A 17,378-nucleotide genomic window follows, 5' to 3' on the forward strand; every position below is an offset into this window, starting at 1 on the left:
TGTGACTGTTTGTGGAGAGGCCAGTAGGAGAAGATGAAAATCCTCCGATAGAAAATAGGGCACCAATGAGTGCACTACATTGAATTATTTGTTCACCATATTTAGCACTGGTCCATCTGTGTGTGGTGGGAGTTTTTGTGGGGTATTTAAAGTATCACTTTGCTGTATTTAAGAAAAAGACTAAAGGGGTGAAGGGAACTTCAACATTCAGATGACTGAAAGATGAAGTCAAAACCCTTAAACTTGAAAGTCAGAGAGTCTCACAGTTGGAAGTGTGGTTTTACACTCTCATTTAAATCTAAGTTTAAAGCTTAATGATTTAAATGTGTGTTAGAGACTGTTGAGTATGTCAAATTAAGTGGAGAGAAAAAGTGTTTTAATCACTATGCTTAAATGAAAATGAAATAAATAAAGGGGAAACAATCCAAAACAAGTAGCATGATTCAAAGAGATGGTACGATTTACTCGTCAAAAAACACAAAACTGCAACATCAGGAGATTCACGAACTACAGTTTGGTACATCAAACAGACTCCCCGTTGCTATTTACATTTGATATTTTTTTCAACTTCTTTCGTTCCATTTCACATACACATGGTACACACTGGTTTTGCGCTTAGTGTTCCAGATGTCAATTCTTTTGGACTGGGATCAGGGTGAATTTGCATGACCACACACACACACACACACACACACACACACACACACATATATACACACACATGGGCAGAAACACATTATCATGCATCAGTTGACCTGTCATCAGCCTGTGGCACTGTTGCAAACACTCTGGGTGGTGGGAAGATGGGAATTGGATGTGTTTGTAGTGAAGATTAAGAGTTTGTTATAACAACACAGATGCAACAGCTCAACCTCTCAAAGCTGTCCAGGAGGATGACACATGTCAGTGTGTGTGTGTGTGTGTATGTAGGAGGGGGTGTCTGGTTTTGATACTGACTGCTTTCATCAGAGGGGGGAACATATACCAGAGATGAGCTGCATTTAGTTGACTCATTCAGAGCTGAAGGTTTCATCAGACACCTGCCATTCAACTCACTCCCATATGATTCTAGCTCAAATTCAGCCTATTTGTCATAAAAAGAAAAGCAGTATTGCTTCACAGTTAAGTGCAAATTTGCATTTTATTTTTTTTTTCGGTCTAGAATAGTTTGCTATATCCAGAAATCTGCCCTTCAAAAATAGGGAATATATTAATGATAGTCAGATAGGAAAACAAGCTTTGACCTGCTCTGGGTGGACATCAAAGATGCAGGTTTTTCAAATCTGTAAGTTATTGCTTCATTGGACTGCAGTGAAAACAGTGAAAACTAAGTGTACACAGTGTGGCTTCAGTGTATACACAATTGTCAAAAAAACATGTACTTTATAAAGGAAATGGGTATGGGGCTCCCTAAATAGTAGCTAGGTATCACAATATTTTATATTCTAACAGCAACCTAACCAATGTCTCCAAAACAGCATTATAAATGTTTTACCGTTGGATGATTAGGCTTAAAACATTACAAGCTTGGTTCACCTAATATTCCATATTTTCTCCTGTGCCCCAGAGATATCTAGCCATACTGATCATTTCTAGTGTTTGGCAAGGATTTATGGCGCCACCCAAACACAATGGAAATGAATGGAACTCCTATTTGTAGCACCACAGATTCTGGGATCACCCCCAGAATTAAATTAAAAATATCTTTTAAAAAAATCTTGGGAGACATCTCTTTAGAGAAACAATGTCTTGCTTTCACTGGGCAATTCACAGACCGCACTGCTTTTATGATCGCAGGAATTATTGCCTGCTGAAGAAGGAGTCCTGATAAAACTGTTGACAGCATCTCAACAAATCTATTTGTTCTGAGTAAATTACAGTCCAAATCTTGCAACGGAAGAGGTGAACAGCACTACAATGTCCTGCTGTTCCACAAGTTTTTAATTTTTTAAATAATCATAACTACTCAGTCTGTATCTGTGTTTCACCATCATATCAAGTTGCAGGTGGCTACAGCTCTCGACAGCTCCAGCCAAGATTAATGTTGGTTTGCCGGTATTAGCATTAAGCTGACAGAGTACAAGTTTAAGAAGATGAAGCACATTTCAAATTGAGGAAGCACATATTAGGATGACAAAATTCAGATCAAACAAATTTTGAACAAACTACATTGGATATTAATGAAACAAATTTGAGCCTAACTAATATTGAAATAAAGTTTAGAGCTGGATATAGATTTTAAGCATGGACTACAAGATTGCCTAAGATGTTCCACAGTGTCACTATTTTTTTTTTTTTTTTTTTTTTTTTTTAAAGCAGTCAGTGTGTGCAGGGAATGAAACTGCAACATCCACTGAAAAACACAAGAGTGATATATTGATTTGAAAATGAGACCTGATGTTTGCTGGGCTAAACATGTTTTATGGTAATATGAATTATGACATGGCAGCCTCGTTTTTGAACTTTGTATAGCATTCATGAACCTAACATTATTATTCTGAAATGCATTCAGACCTATAACTTATAACTCAGGCACTGCAATAGACAGCTCATGGCAGTTGTTGGTTAGAGGAAAAGTCATTTCAGTACACTGAGCACTGTAGATTGGACACACTGTATTTATGTGAACTTTTGCTCCACTTCAATTTTCCCATTGAGGACAATAAAGATAACCCCAACCCCAACACTGAGACATTGAGAAGGAAATATGCATGGTAACTGCAATTAGTGCACTGAGACTTTGATGGTGGAACTTTTACTGGCAGCAGCCCCTTTGGTGGTGAGTACCATATTTGGTGAAACATAAGGCAATATTTTTTGACTGATACTCTACTATGTACAGTATTTGAGCTGCAGCAGTTGTGAAAAAAACAACAGGGATTTCTGGGAGGATGCTTATCTTATATTTGGGTCAGTAGAACTTTTGTGATTTGCTTCATATTCAGTAACATTTTACCCTCCATTCAAGCATTCATCTACAGTATAAGTTGCATGATGGCATTGTCTGCATATGTGTATGTATATGTATTACTATAGATATACTCCACTGTAGACTGAACATGTAAATAAGATAAATATTCAAACATTTGCTGAGTCTTAAGAGGAACATTTGTTCGAAGATCTCAGCAAAAACATTGGCATGCTTTTAAAATGAATCTAAATACTTTTACTTACATGGGAGTGCACAGCATTCTTACCAGAGACCAAACAATCTCAAAGCATCAAAATTATCCATCAGATATGGCAGTGCAAGAAGGTCTTGGTCTGGTTTTGCAATCAAACTCAAAATTTTCCATTTTCTATCACTCACTTAGTTTTCAGTCGGCAGCAGACATGCTGTCACCACACATTTTAAATGATGACTATTTTAGACAAAGCAACAGCGACACTGCCTTCCAGTACAAGTTTTTCTTCAAAGTCATTTGGCTGTAAAATAAAGACTAAATAATGAAGTTTACCTGTGACTTGTGATTATTAGATTAGATTAGATTTGCCATTATTCATCCTGCAGTGAGGAAATTCAGAAGTAAATGATAAAAATTTGATTTTCCTTTTTTGGATTGTACAGACGTTATAATTTACAATATCTACAGAGGCAGGAGGTTAACCTTCATTTTTTGGATAAAACCAAAGGTAGGAAAAATTAAATGCTGCATGGAATATACAGTACACCTCAACCAGCAATAAAATGTCATGATGATGAATTAAAGTGCCCAAATGAGTTATTTGAGCTTTGAGAGCAAAGACTACATTGTGCCAAAATCTAAGAACTGTAAATCTGATTTACACTCAGGTCATCCTCAACACAGGTGATTTGCTGGCATGGGATCAGCATCATTGGTGTAAAACAAGCCAGGGTGATGGCTTCGGAAATACATCCTTGACTTTTAGATTTGTGTCTGAGGAAAACTTCATACATCCCGCAATGACTTCAAACACATCCAGAGCTTGTCAGTGTATTTTACAATAATCCAGCAGTAATTTAGACTGAAGCCCAGAAAGGAAACCTGTTTTGACTCTTGGAAACCAACTCCACTCATGCCTTTCCCCTGGGAAACAGCACTGTAAATTATAGCCTCCTGGGATTGTTGGAAAATAGGACATTTGGAAAACCAATTGGATTTCAGTCAATGTATACAGTGTGGCTAATGGAGTGAAACACCTGTTGGATGGTGGTGTAAAACACTCGGTCTGTTTATTCGTTCAAGTATCCCATCTCCTTCCATTCATTTTATGTTAATATGTGTCCAAAACAGTGACAACACATCAACGATACACATTTTCTTCATGTTTTACTAATCTATTACAACAAGCACTTCATTTCACTGCTGACCATTTTCCAAGGTGTGCTCGGTGTATTACTGTTTGCTTTTCAAGATAAACGGAATGACTTGGACGAACGACTTTTACAATTGAAGAGTGACAATAAGTGCACTACAGAGAAAAAAAAAAAAATAGGAAACTGGAAGGAGGAGATTTTTTGCATAGTTGCACAAACAAAAATCAATCAGGGGACGAAAAAACTGGCAAATGAGAGACCAGTCACCGATATAACTGCAAAAAACGCAAACAGATTAGCAGCAACTGGCCTCACCTTTTGTCTTGTGCGGGTGGAAATGGCGACAGAGGATAACAGTAACATAGACTGAAATAAAAGTGGAACTTAGACTATCCCTTTAAAACTATGCAAATGATGAACTTCCAACCAAACCCAGTGAATATTACATTTTCAAAGATGAAGCTCACTTTTATAGATGTATGAAATGTCACTTAACAAATGCTATTTGTCAATTTATCAGCAACAAACAAGCTCATTAAGTGACATGAATAAAGAGCTGTAAGTGGGACCCAGGAGAGCAGAGCATAGTATAGGGTGCACGTAAAGGTCATCTTTTAACTTCACACACATAAGAACATATTTGAACATATTCATGCAGAAGCACACACTCACACAGATTGGTGGTACTGCATGTGACCTTTGGGGACCCCTATTCATTAAACTCAGCAAGGGGGAGGGAAGGAGGAGAGAGAGGGAGATCTAATTTGAGGACATGAGAGGAAACAAGGAAGTTGAGAGGGGACCTTTATGTGTGTGTAATTGGTCTACAGAGGAATTACCAACATGCACACCACAGGCAGCCACAGGCTCCATCTAAATGGGTAACCTTATAAAAGTCATTAGGGCCTTTAAGACATGCAATGCAAGTGCGTGTGTTTGTGCGCGCAAGAGAGAGAGACAGAGCAGGTGTGTGTATATATTAACCAGGTGTAATTGTAGTAGCAGGTCCCAGTATAATCAAGAGGGAAAGTTACTGATGCGATGACCATTAACAAACCTTTTCACATCTCAAAATCACTAAGCAATACTTTTGCTTGTCAAATGTCGAATGGGAAAGTGACAAATTATACAAATTGTTAGACAATTATAATCCATACACAAGTAATAATTGATATTATTGCAACAAAGACAAAACAGATATTTTATCACCAGAGAGAGAGGAAGTGAGGACATTTTGAGCTGTTAGTCTAACCTACAAGGATTGAATTCCTTGTATATCAAATATATGATGCTGGAGTCAGCTGGGTTCACGTACCTTTTTCTGCAGGACATTAACCTTCCTTTCTTTGACATCAAGCATGTCCTTCATGTCCCTGATCTCGCCTGTTAGTGTGCTCTTTTCATCAGTCAGGTCCTGCAGCTGCTTGGTCTTCTTGGTCAGAAACTGCTCTTTCTCCTCTAGACGCACCCGCAAAGCATCTACCTGGAAAAGGAGATAAGAAGTCAGGGGAGTTGATCTAAATTGAGCTGAGAGTTGCTGGTGTACAATATGAATGGCTCACACAACTGTATCTAGTGCAGCGTGAGCATGAGTCAAAATTGGTGATGCAGTTGATTAGTGACTTTTATGGTTTATCCACCAAGGCAGATGGACAGAAAAGAACATAGGGTCAAGGAAGCAGAATAGATTGAAAACAGAAACACTTGCATATCACAAAAAATATTCGAAAAAGGTCAGGAAAACTGACAAGATTTTTCCATTTCTCAGTCAGGTGGCCCATATGTTACTCAGGAAGTGACACGGCTCAAGACTTTCACTTGATGACATTTTTGGATGTAGTAAGAGTTCAGCTTAGACTTAATGTCCATAATATGAACCGCTGTGGACTGATGAAAGAAACGTTAAAAAATGTGTGTGTGAGAGAGGAGCCTGGAGCCCTTCCACTTATTTGTTATTGAGTGTTGTATGATTGGGCCGGTGCTACCACAGATCAGAGTGCTCACACACTTCACGCTCACACATTAAAAATCCTCCATATCTGGCTGTGCGCAGTGAGATGAGTGATATCTGAGCTTACTCCAGAACGTCTTATTGGACATATAACAGCGTTCTGTTCCACCGCCTACAGACAGACACATGCACGCACACACACATTCATAAACGCACTCAGCTGGCTGTCAAGAGCTGACTATGTGTTCCTGTGTTGCTCTTCAACACCTGATTACATTTCCAGCACTTATTGCCATTGCACAATGAGTGAACCCATTTGAACCCTAATTTTAAGATGTGCATGTGTGTTTTATATGAATTCAAGACACACACACACACACATACGTACACTTAGATAAACGGAAGCAGTAAAGGAGGGCTTGTTAACAGTTGTTTTAACAAGTGTTACTTGGACACAGAGGGAAGGTGTGAGAACACGTCAAGAAGAGGCTCTATTGTGCTTCCAGCCTCTCCACTATTTCACAGGGAACTTAAGGAGATAGGATAAAGTAACTGAGTAGATTTACCCAAGTACTGTACATTGTGAGGTACATGTACTTATTTGAACATTCAACTTGAGGAAAAAGTTTAATTATGTAATTTTTTACCCATTAAAATACCTTTTCTTTGACATCTATGAAAGCATAGTGCAAACGTATATAACTGCATGCTGAAATGAGGAGCATAGCTCTAACATTAAAAGGCTTTAAAAATGTTTTGCTGAAGTTAAAGTGCTCATTATAGTGGGGCCATTAGCTTAGCTTTACATTAAAACTGGAGGCTGGCGAAGGGTCAGCCTCCATTATTCTCTTTATACTTCAAAAATACATCTAGCACTGCCGATACACTGCCTACATTGTTGCTTGTACAAAAAGCTAATTCATATGAATGATTAGGACAACTGCATTGGATGACATTTAGTGGCTACCTGCTTGTGTGTGTGTGTGTGTTTAAAATGGGCAAGCACACACAGAGGCCTCCTCTCAAATGGCAGCATTAGAAGAAGTCTAGGACCTCCAGCTGTAAGATGGTGAAGTATTTATCTCATATTGCTCCGCTGGCAGTCAACCAGACTTTAATACTGAGCCGTGCTCTGTCCTTCCTCGCTCCACACTGGCTGGCACACAGAGAGCACACACCAGTGACACCACTAATCCTTTGTACGTACAGTACGTTAGTGCCCCAATGCCCCGGTGCTGCTGTGTGCATGTCCATCTGTGTTTGTGTGTATGAGACAAAGGAAGAGAACCCCCTCCCCTACAACCCCACCTGGGAAGGAGCAATTTAGCAAGAATGTAGCAAAGAGGCCTAACAGGAAATCCCTGCTGTCTCACCTGCACTGCTCCAATAAGCTGTGATAGTACGCTTCAGACACCCCGCTAATACCCTCTTAAAGCACTCATTGCTGCCAGACACAGTACATGAAAAACAAGGAGAGAACAGGATAGATGAGGAGTGAGGGATGAAAGGATGGAGATGAGTAAAGGGAAAAGCTTCAAGAGAGATGAAAGAGTAAAAGAGAGAAAGGGGATTGAGATGCTGGCAATTCCTAACAGATCGTTTGGGTGGAGCATATTAACACCAATGGCATGCTGTTCCTCTGCTGGCTAAAACTACTTCTCCATCAGCAGGTCTGTCAGAAGAAACACTGTATGGCTTTATCAGCTGGCACACATGCTAAGATGATAGACAGCTAACAAGTGAAGATGATTAACCCCCCTCTTCCTCTCCAATTTTCCTTTTCACTCTCTCCCTGTTCTTCTAAATGTCATCTTCCAACAACAGCTCTCTCTCCTACCTCTCTTTCAACACTCTATCCCTTCAGCCATGCTCCAAACACTCCAGGAGTTTTCCTATTGCCATTTAAATTTGTGAGTCCTGTGGCGAGACAAAGTGATCTGTCGATGTGACAAATCCCTCAGGTCCTCAAGCCAGGTTGGCTTTAGGACAGGCCGGCGTTTCAAGTGTATGCATTTCTATGTGGATTTCTGTTTCCATATGAGAGAAACAATGTGCATTTATAAGAGAACTCCATGACAACGTGTTACTCATTGTACCTCCACAATTGCACACCAGGGACCACATTTTGTTTGTAATCCCAGTTGTGTTTTTTGTTTTTTCTATCTGCATGAGAAAAAGTGAGTCCAGGAAGCCGCTGCTGTCCAGCTTCACCCAGTTAAAATCTAGAAAGACTTGAGAAAATACACTGAGGCATTCCCCTGAATAGATGAATTAAAAACACATCTTCACCCCGTCTCCACCCCATAACCTCACTTAAGCTTTCCAACCTCTCAATCAGCACCATATCATTTAAAAAAAAATGACCTTGATATGTTTTCAAGATTCTGTGGTTACAAAACTATTAATTCCTGGCAACATGCAGCATTTAGTTAAACAAAGAAAATCACAAACTAAAATTCATTCTAAAGTGTGCATGCACGCTTGCATTTAATCAAATGTTTTCTCCTTGCACAAACGCATCCACCTGGAATTAAACATGCAAGCGCGCACACATTGTCACACTCATTCTGTCCAAATTCCTTTCTCATCTTTGCAATCACAGCCAAATGTAAATTCTGGTCACTGATTAGAAAAGTAAAACAGAAGCTTAAAGAAAACAGTTTATTTTATTTGTCCTCACCTCCCTCTTTCCTGCCTCACATTTTATCATAAAACTTTTTCTGGCAGGCAAATCTGCAAAGGTATCGGTCCCAGCATCAACTTGAGTCCGCAATAAACAAAACACAGATGAAGTGAGTAGACCACAGTCGAAACGCCAGAACCAGAGATAATGGTGAGGTCAGAACAAAGGCCTTTAGCCACACCAATAACTGCACACAAACAGCTGCATTCTCAGTCACCGACCTGAGACTCCAATATTGCGGGTAGAGTTGTAGGTTGATCAGAAAGCCATTCCTTCAATGATCCAAAATCCTTCAAAAGTAACTCTTTAAAAAGATCACACATGCAAGCAACTACAAGCTGTACTGCAATTTGTTTGCAGTGCTGTTCACAAAGAGGAGTTTGTATGTCACCTCTGCTGACAACACCATCATAAAAGTTCTAAATCCCCAGAGTGAGTCGAGTTGAGTTTATTTGGCATCTGAACTCGGATCAGCTCAGGCTGCTGTGCTGCACTAGATACAGCTGTGTGAGCCATTCACTTCTCCGGCTGTAGGACATCACCCAGCCTATGTAAATACAGCAAAGGGTTGTCATTAAACTTAATTTATTTACAGGACTGCTCTGTGAAATTAATCATCTGAATTTATGACATAATATTCAACTAATTCATGTTTGTCTAGCCATTAATGTGGCCACATCTGGATTGTATCACTTTTCAGAATGATGTTGGACCAAGAGTGATACCACCACTACCATACCGCCAAAAATCAGTAGGATATCATCTTTGGGGCGAAATGTATGCATCAAAGAGACAGCAATACACTCTCCTATGATGAAGAAGGAAGGGAATGAGTGCGGACTCCTGGCTTTCACACATGTTTATATTATCAAAGCTTGGTAAAAGGTGAATAAAATAACTGACCAGATAATGAAAGGGACATTTCTAAAGCACTGCACTGCATCACACAGATGATAGAAGCACCTGACTGTGAAGCTGTGCTGTTAAATGATTCATCGTTTCCTGATGAGACAATATAAACTTCCAGTAAATTTCAGGAGGTCACTGTTGAAGGTTGTAAGATTTAGACGCCTGAAAGCAAAATGACTTTTTTCATGAGACTATTTGTGCACATTGACTGTGACAGAGACGGAGAAACATACACACACACACACACTAACAACTGTATAAACAAGCATGTGCACGCAAATGAAAGATTTTCCTCTCCACCTGAGCAGGCCACAGCAGACATGACAACAGTGGGGTTGATCTGTGCGGAAATGAGGGACATTCCCTGTCCTGGGGCTTAGGCTGGGTGTCATTTTAGGTGTGTCATCAAAGCCAGGGATAAGGGAATAGTCAGAGCTCTGATAATGGATTGTATAACGGACAAATCACCTCAGGGCCGGCTTGGGATAATAAGCAGATGTAAACTGCCTCACAGCGGGGGTTTCAGGGTGGAGAGAGGGGCACTGTCTCATTGTACACCACAACATCTGTTGATGAAACCATGGCAACACAGCTGTCTGCCCACGGGCTACAGTGAGAACATGGGAAAGCATTGCTTAAAAAAAAAAAAAAAAAAAAAAAAAAGGACAAGGACACATACACACACAGACAAAAATTCCAGGATCTGCTGACAAAAGGATCATTCAGAAGTGAATGAATGAATGTTTTCTGCCAAAACCATAAAAGTAAATCATGCCAAGCTCTTGCTGTTGTACCAGTAGATGGATCTCTGGCACAGAAAATATAGAGGACCCCCCCTAATGCCCTATCGCACTCACCCTCGCTGCACACAGCTGCTTCGGTCCCTTCTTCAAGTACCATCCATCATCATTATATCCTCCAGCAGAGAGAGACACACACACATAAGCACACACATATAAAGGAAGAGTCGCTGCAGGCGTTCCCCCTCATAAACACTTGTTCCTTTTTTGATTATTTTTCCTGATCATTTCCAGCACTGCATGCCAGTTGCTACATCCTGTTTCCAGAGGATCCATTTCCTGTCGAACCACACTAAGCCATCACTTTGGCAGACATGGCGAACAGCATGGTGCATATTAGGTGTCCGAAATCATCTTACACAGTTCACCAGACTCAAAATTAGAAATTGGGGTAATTGTGATGTTAACTTTTGTTTCCTTTTTTTTTATTATTATTATTATTTTTTTTTTTAGAAATTCTACACAAGTAATCAAGAATGTCCTTCAAACACACTTTTTATTTAGTTGAATTGCTTGTAAGTCAGAAACTAAAGACTTAAGAATCCTGTATGTTTCCAAACATAATTTATCCTACTATTTTCATTCAATATGCTGTGCATATGGATTTTAGCATCATTAAAGTGGTTGAGGGTGGGCAGGAAGAAAAATAGGTAGTTTAGGGTTTAGGGTTAGGGTCAGCAGAGGAGACGAGTTAATATACGACTCTCTATCCACAAAGTTTGAACTTTCTATTAATAGGAGTGAAAACTTTTATGTACTTTTCTTGTGTTACTGTGTATTTTTGTACATATTTATGATGTTGTTTTTGGCTGCCTCCTGGTTAAGCAGTCCTGGAGCAGCAGCAGCACAAGCAAAGGCAACAACTCCTCTCTCCATGTATGTTTCAAACTAATCAAAAAAAAAAAAGAAGTGAAAGAATGCAAGGGAGGACACGCTTCCCAAAAACCTTCATTTGAGATGCATCATCACACAAATGACATTTAGCTCAGATGTCCACTAACTTAACACATCTGCTATGCTGTAGCTGAGAGGTATGTTTATTTGCATCACAGCACCAATGTGTGTGCGTTTTCATGGCAATACACATTATGAACCTTGTGCAACACTTGTATTTGTCACCTCCTTCAGTCTTGCACATATTTACCTTGTTCCCTGTGTAAATCATTAAATATCTCATCCCCCTTCTGACCCCTATAACTCCACTTTATGGTTTTTCCACATGGCCTCTGAAGAACACGCAGGGGCTTTATTTTGGACCATACCATGTTTGTTCTGGGGGGCCCCGATGCTTTGCTACTCACACTGCATCCCAAACCACACCACCCCAGGAACTCATGAGCATGCTGCTGGGTCTGAGAATAGTGACCATGGTCAGTCAAGTTCAGATGAGGTCATATTAAAACGGCTCTGCAGCGGTCAGGACTCATCACAACAGGTCCAGGGTTTGAAACGTGAAGTTGACAATTAGTGGTCAGCCTAAAACAAGAACTGTTTCCAATTCACTTGTGCCAAAAACCCCACTATCCTCTTTAGAGAGTTCATCAAGTTTTCACCCCCCTGTTATTTGTTTAACACCCTCTATTTTTGCTCCATCTGATCATCAGAACAGGCAGAGGAAAAGAAGAAATAAGCAGCAAAGAGTTGGGGGAGGTGAGCAGAGGCAGATAGCATTAAGGAAGAGAAAATATGTATAAGGGGGCAAAAGGGAATGAGGCAGAAAGACAGAGAGTGAACGCAGCAGGGGGAGAGTCCAGGGTGGAGTGTAACCACACTGAGGCCACATCTTTTCTCTGCATCACTACCTATGGGAACCATCAATCAGCAAAGTGAACAAGGAAAGATCAACAAAAATAGTCCAGCGGAGGCCACAGCACACTGTACCATCCCATCACTCACTGACAAAAGCCCATAGTCTTCGGCATCCATCAAGAAACTCTATTCTCACTTCCCATTTCCTCTTGTTGTTCCATCTAGCCTTGATTCTCTGCATTTCCCACTGCAGATTCTTTTTGATTTTCCTCTTGTTTTCCATATTCATCACTGTCACCACGGTTGATTTTATCGAGTCATTTTTGAATCATTTATGTCTTCTTCGAGTCATTACACCTCAACCTCAGAATCTAAACTCAGTGGAGGTCTTCTGGCAGACAAACTGCAGAACGCCCATAATGACAGACAATGCAAGATATTTGAGGTCAAATATGAGAAACTGAAATTGAAATACCACGGAATGTGTTCTGTGTAAACACATACGTGTTGCAACATTGCAAAATGTGCGTTAAAGGCGTGCCACTTCGAACACTTCTGCTGGCATTTGCTGATGAGCAAAATCTCAAATGTTTTTATGTGCCTCTGATTCAGACTCTGACTTGAGCACCTTGATTCCACTTCAGGTCTGGATTTCCCCTTGTGTCAGTATGACGCCACCTGCAAAAAGTATGGTTCCAGCACTGAATATATAAATCAAACCTTAATGAAATGAAAATGAAAAATTTATTTCTACCAATTGTTGCTGGTGCCCTCAAAAGCCAAAAGGTAATAACTCAGATGATGTAACTGTCCAGGATTTAGAGTTACAACCAAAGAAGACAGCAGAGATGGTAATAACAGCTCCCAGAAAATGCTAAAATTATTCAAGCTGAAACAGGATTGGTTCAAACTCATGGTTACCGTTCCAAGTGTATTCTGCAAGGTATTCCACAGCTACAGCTACAGGCCATATACTCAAAATACATAGAAACAGAAATATTGCAGCCATTTGACCATACAGAATAGGTTAAACCATTACATAAGCCATGTGGTCAGACAGAAAGTAATTGTCTCTTGGATAAATAATCCACTTTGTCTTGCAATTACAGGGAAGGCCGCCAGAAAGAAAAGGCACAGGACTTGACTAAAAACTGTTTTCTTAAGTTTTCTTTCCGTTTAAACAACTGAGATAATCAATACTTAAAAATGTCAAGTTTGGCTGTATTATTTCATAAATCTCAGTATTGTACTATCATGAAGGAATCCTTGTTTTCACTCCAATCTTTCACTTGATCTGACTTGAATCAGTCCAATTTTAACCAGGACCACATCCTTGCCTTCGCCAAACTTTTCTGCATGATCATCGGTTGTTTAATGACAAAGAAAACAACCGCAATGAGCTTGTCACTGTTTTTCAGAATTCTGAACCATATAGCACTATAATCTCCATGAACTCAGCAGAGGATAAGTTGTCTGAATGAGCCAAGTAGTACAGGTGTGGCGGTCTGTTATTCTCTGTCTGAATCAGCAGCTCTCATGTGGCTTTCCTGTCATTTTTGGGAAAGGTGTATCTAATTTCCTCATCAGCACTTTATTTTGCTTAACATTTAAATCTTTTAATATTGAGAGATTCAAGCCATATTAAGTTGTACTCAGAAATATTAAGTTTTATGTCCTTTCTTTCTGGTGATGATGAGAATATCTTCAAACAAAATCACTTTTCTGCCTTCATGAATTTGTTGCCTGGAACATTGTTTGTTTCTATACTTAAATATGTCATTTAATGTTTTGAACTTAAACTTGCCTCCAACGGATTAAAAATTCTTGTCAGCATTATTCCGTCGGATGATGAATAACTCCATTATCCAATTTTAATAAATTCTGAAATCAGCCTGTCTGGGATAATAGTCCACTTTATATCTCTAGTGTATCATGGATGTAAGCAGACACCAGATGACTGTGCAATGGTAACAGTGTAGACAGGGAGTATCATATTTTGTCTTAATTTTAAAATGCAAGCACGACTGGGAAAAGCACTTTCCAAAAGCCAAAAGATATTTGCCTTCTTGATTAATGTAATTTATGTTGTCATTCTTGCCATCATGCTGTTATGTGTATATATTTCAGGATACATATTTCTCCACTTTATACTAAAATTATACATTATTATTAGTAACAGTAGTAGCAGTATGTGTTAAATCTGTTTTCTGGGATGCCTGTACCCAGTCAAAGGCTTTTACTAATGTAATTGTGATATGATAAACTCAATTTGACTTTATTCCTGTCAAGCGTCTCTGTTTTCTCATGCTTCTATTCTACTTTATGTTCTCACTTTGTATCTTGATTTTTTTTTCCATGATAAAATTCTAGGCACTACTGAACAGAGAAAACAGTCCCACATTCTGGTTTGGCATCTTTTGTGAAAGGCTCGTATTCATATTGAAAAGTATGTTCTCGAAGAATGAAAGAAAAAGCCACAGCACCTGCAAGCAACTTTTTCGGCTGGGGTTGTGGCTGGTTCCTTTGTCGGCCACTGGTTAAATATGCAAGAAAGTCTGCAATAGGTTACTTGATCTGCTGGAGTAGAGTTACAGCTCTGCATTGTCCTCATTGGGTCAGGAAAGACACATACACCTACTGTATTAAAGGGTTAAGTTTCCACATACATGCACAGCAGTCTCACGATGCTCACACAAATGCACTCATTATTTTCCACATTTCTCAGTTATCTAGAGACAGATTCAATCATGCCCATTTCAAAGCTGTCTTTAACTTTGACTGACAAATAAATACACTTCCATTTTCTCGTTCCCTTGCTCACAGTGCCTGCTCTGTTCAAAAGCCAGTCCCTTCTCGAGGCCATCCTGATGTGAATTGCTTTTAGAGACAAGTGTCTATGAGATTAAGCTGCCCCTCAGGTCTCGGAGACACCAGTGTGTCTCTGGGGGAGTGGACTACTGTACCAATCACTGTCATTCATGATGAGACCGAGCTGGCACTCAAACCCATATATGTGCACGGACACACGCACGTGTATATGGACAGCACTGACTGGGATAAGAAGGAAACATGGAGCTCCTGAGGAATTTTAAATGAGATGTGGGAAAGCTGAAACAAAACGCTGAGGGGAGATGAAGTTATAATGACTGGATGGAAGGAATGAGGTGAGAAGGAAGATCCTGGGAGAATTGTTATCCTCTCTAACTCAAGGATTGACAGACAGCAGAGGAATGCAGAACCACGGCTGGCCTAAAGCGTACTTGACATCTTTACCCATTCTCTGGTTTGCCCACTTAGCCTCAGAAACCTTAGCCTTTCCCAAATGGGAGGAAAATGCCACTTCAATTGCAGGAAGAACAACTCCACTTCGACGATGAGAGTGCAGTAATCGGTTCTGATGGTGCATGTGTGTGGGTGGGTGCGTGTGTGTGTGTTTATTTGTGACTCTGTGTGTGCCTTTGGTCATCAAGACTGTTGGTGATCAGGGCTGCAGCAGTCTATGAGCAGTAGAGCATTACAGTGAATTATATACTATTCCCTTGTTCCCATATACATATTAACATATTAACAGACACACACGCACACACACACACACACACCGCTTTTTCTCTCAAGGGCATAATTCTCATTTTAACTGAGGTGGAGACATTTTCTGGAAATTGCTTCATAGCAACGAGCTTCAACAACAAGAATAATATTTGTGAAAGGTATAACATTAATATATGTAATTAACTGCATCATACACTTTAAATGTAACCTTTGACACGCTGTTAACTTGGACAATTTATTTAGAAAGGGATAATGTTGATGTAGATCATGGTGATTTCAGTTGTGGGCATGAAGTGTGCTGGCTCTAAATCATCTGGTAAAACTTCACTAAACAAGTATTAAGCGAGTAGGTCAAATAGCCCTGAACCAGAGTCTTGGCAGTCAGGGAAGGTGGACACTAAGGGAAGCTGGAGTCGCTTTTCACTGCTCTCTGCTGTGTTGTGTATCAGACTCAGCACAGTTAAACATCCCCAAAGCTTTTGAGTGGGTAACCTTGTAACAAACTTGTGTTGCGTCCACACACATGGGAACAATCTGTGCTGCCTCTACATATAGTTTTCTATTAATATTGGCTGGAATATTAGCAGATTTTTGCCATCTTTGTTGCAGTGCCTCTGGCTCCCTTTGTTTCTCCTTGGTGGATTGAAATTGCAATTGGGGGTTTATTTGGCAGGGCAAATCAGAAAATGAATGCACATTACATATCTCCTAGTCATGCCATAACATTGCACCTTTGTTAGGACACACACACAGATTTTTATTTTGTGCATTTGGTTGGGCACACAAACCTAAATAAGTACACACATAAAACCACCCACCGAAAACCTTTGAGTCCAATTCCTTTTAGTATGATGTATTCAGCTAACTGCGAGCGCCAAAATTCCTTGCACATGTATGGACAATTAGGCCTAATTTTGGCCCAAATTGCTTCCTGTAATGATGAGTGGACATAGTTAGCAGGCCGCTCTCAACTGCTGAACACAAAGAGATCTAAAGTATCAGTTCCAAATCGAGAGGGTGATGGAGAAAAATGTTAAATGATCTCCGCTCTCCCTTCCCAGCCCCACACACATACACGCCTCCGACTCCCAACATGCAACCTGCCTCCATTCCTAACAGCAGTGATAAAATCATTAACGTCATAGCATTGAAAAAACTTCAAAGACGAAGAAAGAAAAGCTTGCCAGCTTTCTCCAGCCTTCTGACTGACCCGCCTACATGTACAAGCCCACTGGTTGAAGGAGCCACACACATAGAAATATTTTTCCACCCACTTCAGCGTCCTTTAAAGACACAGAACGAGAATGAAACCAAGGCAGAAAAAGGCTCGTGAAGACTTGCACATTTTTGTTCTTTTCCTGCGAACAGATATAATATATCAGAAGTCCTTGCATATCACATGTCCATGCGTGCAAATTGGTCATAAAAGCCATTTTTCAAGGATTGGCGCACATCAGC

General features: G+C 40.0%; 1 protein-coding gene across 1 annotated transcript in view; it reads right to left on the reverse strand.

Moving 5' to 3' along the window:
- The window catches only part of LOC115045669 (ERC protein 2-like), a 135,482-nt gene that overhangs the window by 100,015 nt on the left and 18,089 nt on the right, over positions 1 to 17,378 (reverse strand). The window contains exon 8 of the mRNA XM_029505455.1: positions 5,595 to 5,762. Within this exon, the coding sequence (XP_029361315.1) occupies positions 5,595 to 5,762 (168 nt within the window). The remainder of the gene's footprint in view (positions 1 to 5,594; positions 5,763 to 17,378) is intronic.

Source organism: Echeneis naucrates, chromosome 7, assembly GCF_900963305.1.
Source record: "Echeneis naucrates chromosome 7, fEcheNa1.1, whole genome shotgun sequence".
Taxonomy (NCBI): domain Eukaryota; kingdom Metazoa; phylum Chordata; class Actinopteri; order Carangiformes; family Echeneidae; genus Echeneis; species Echeneis naucrates.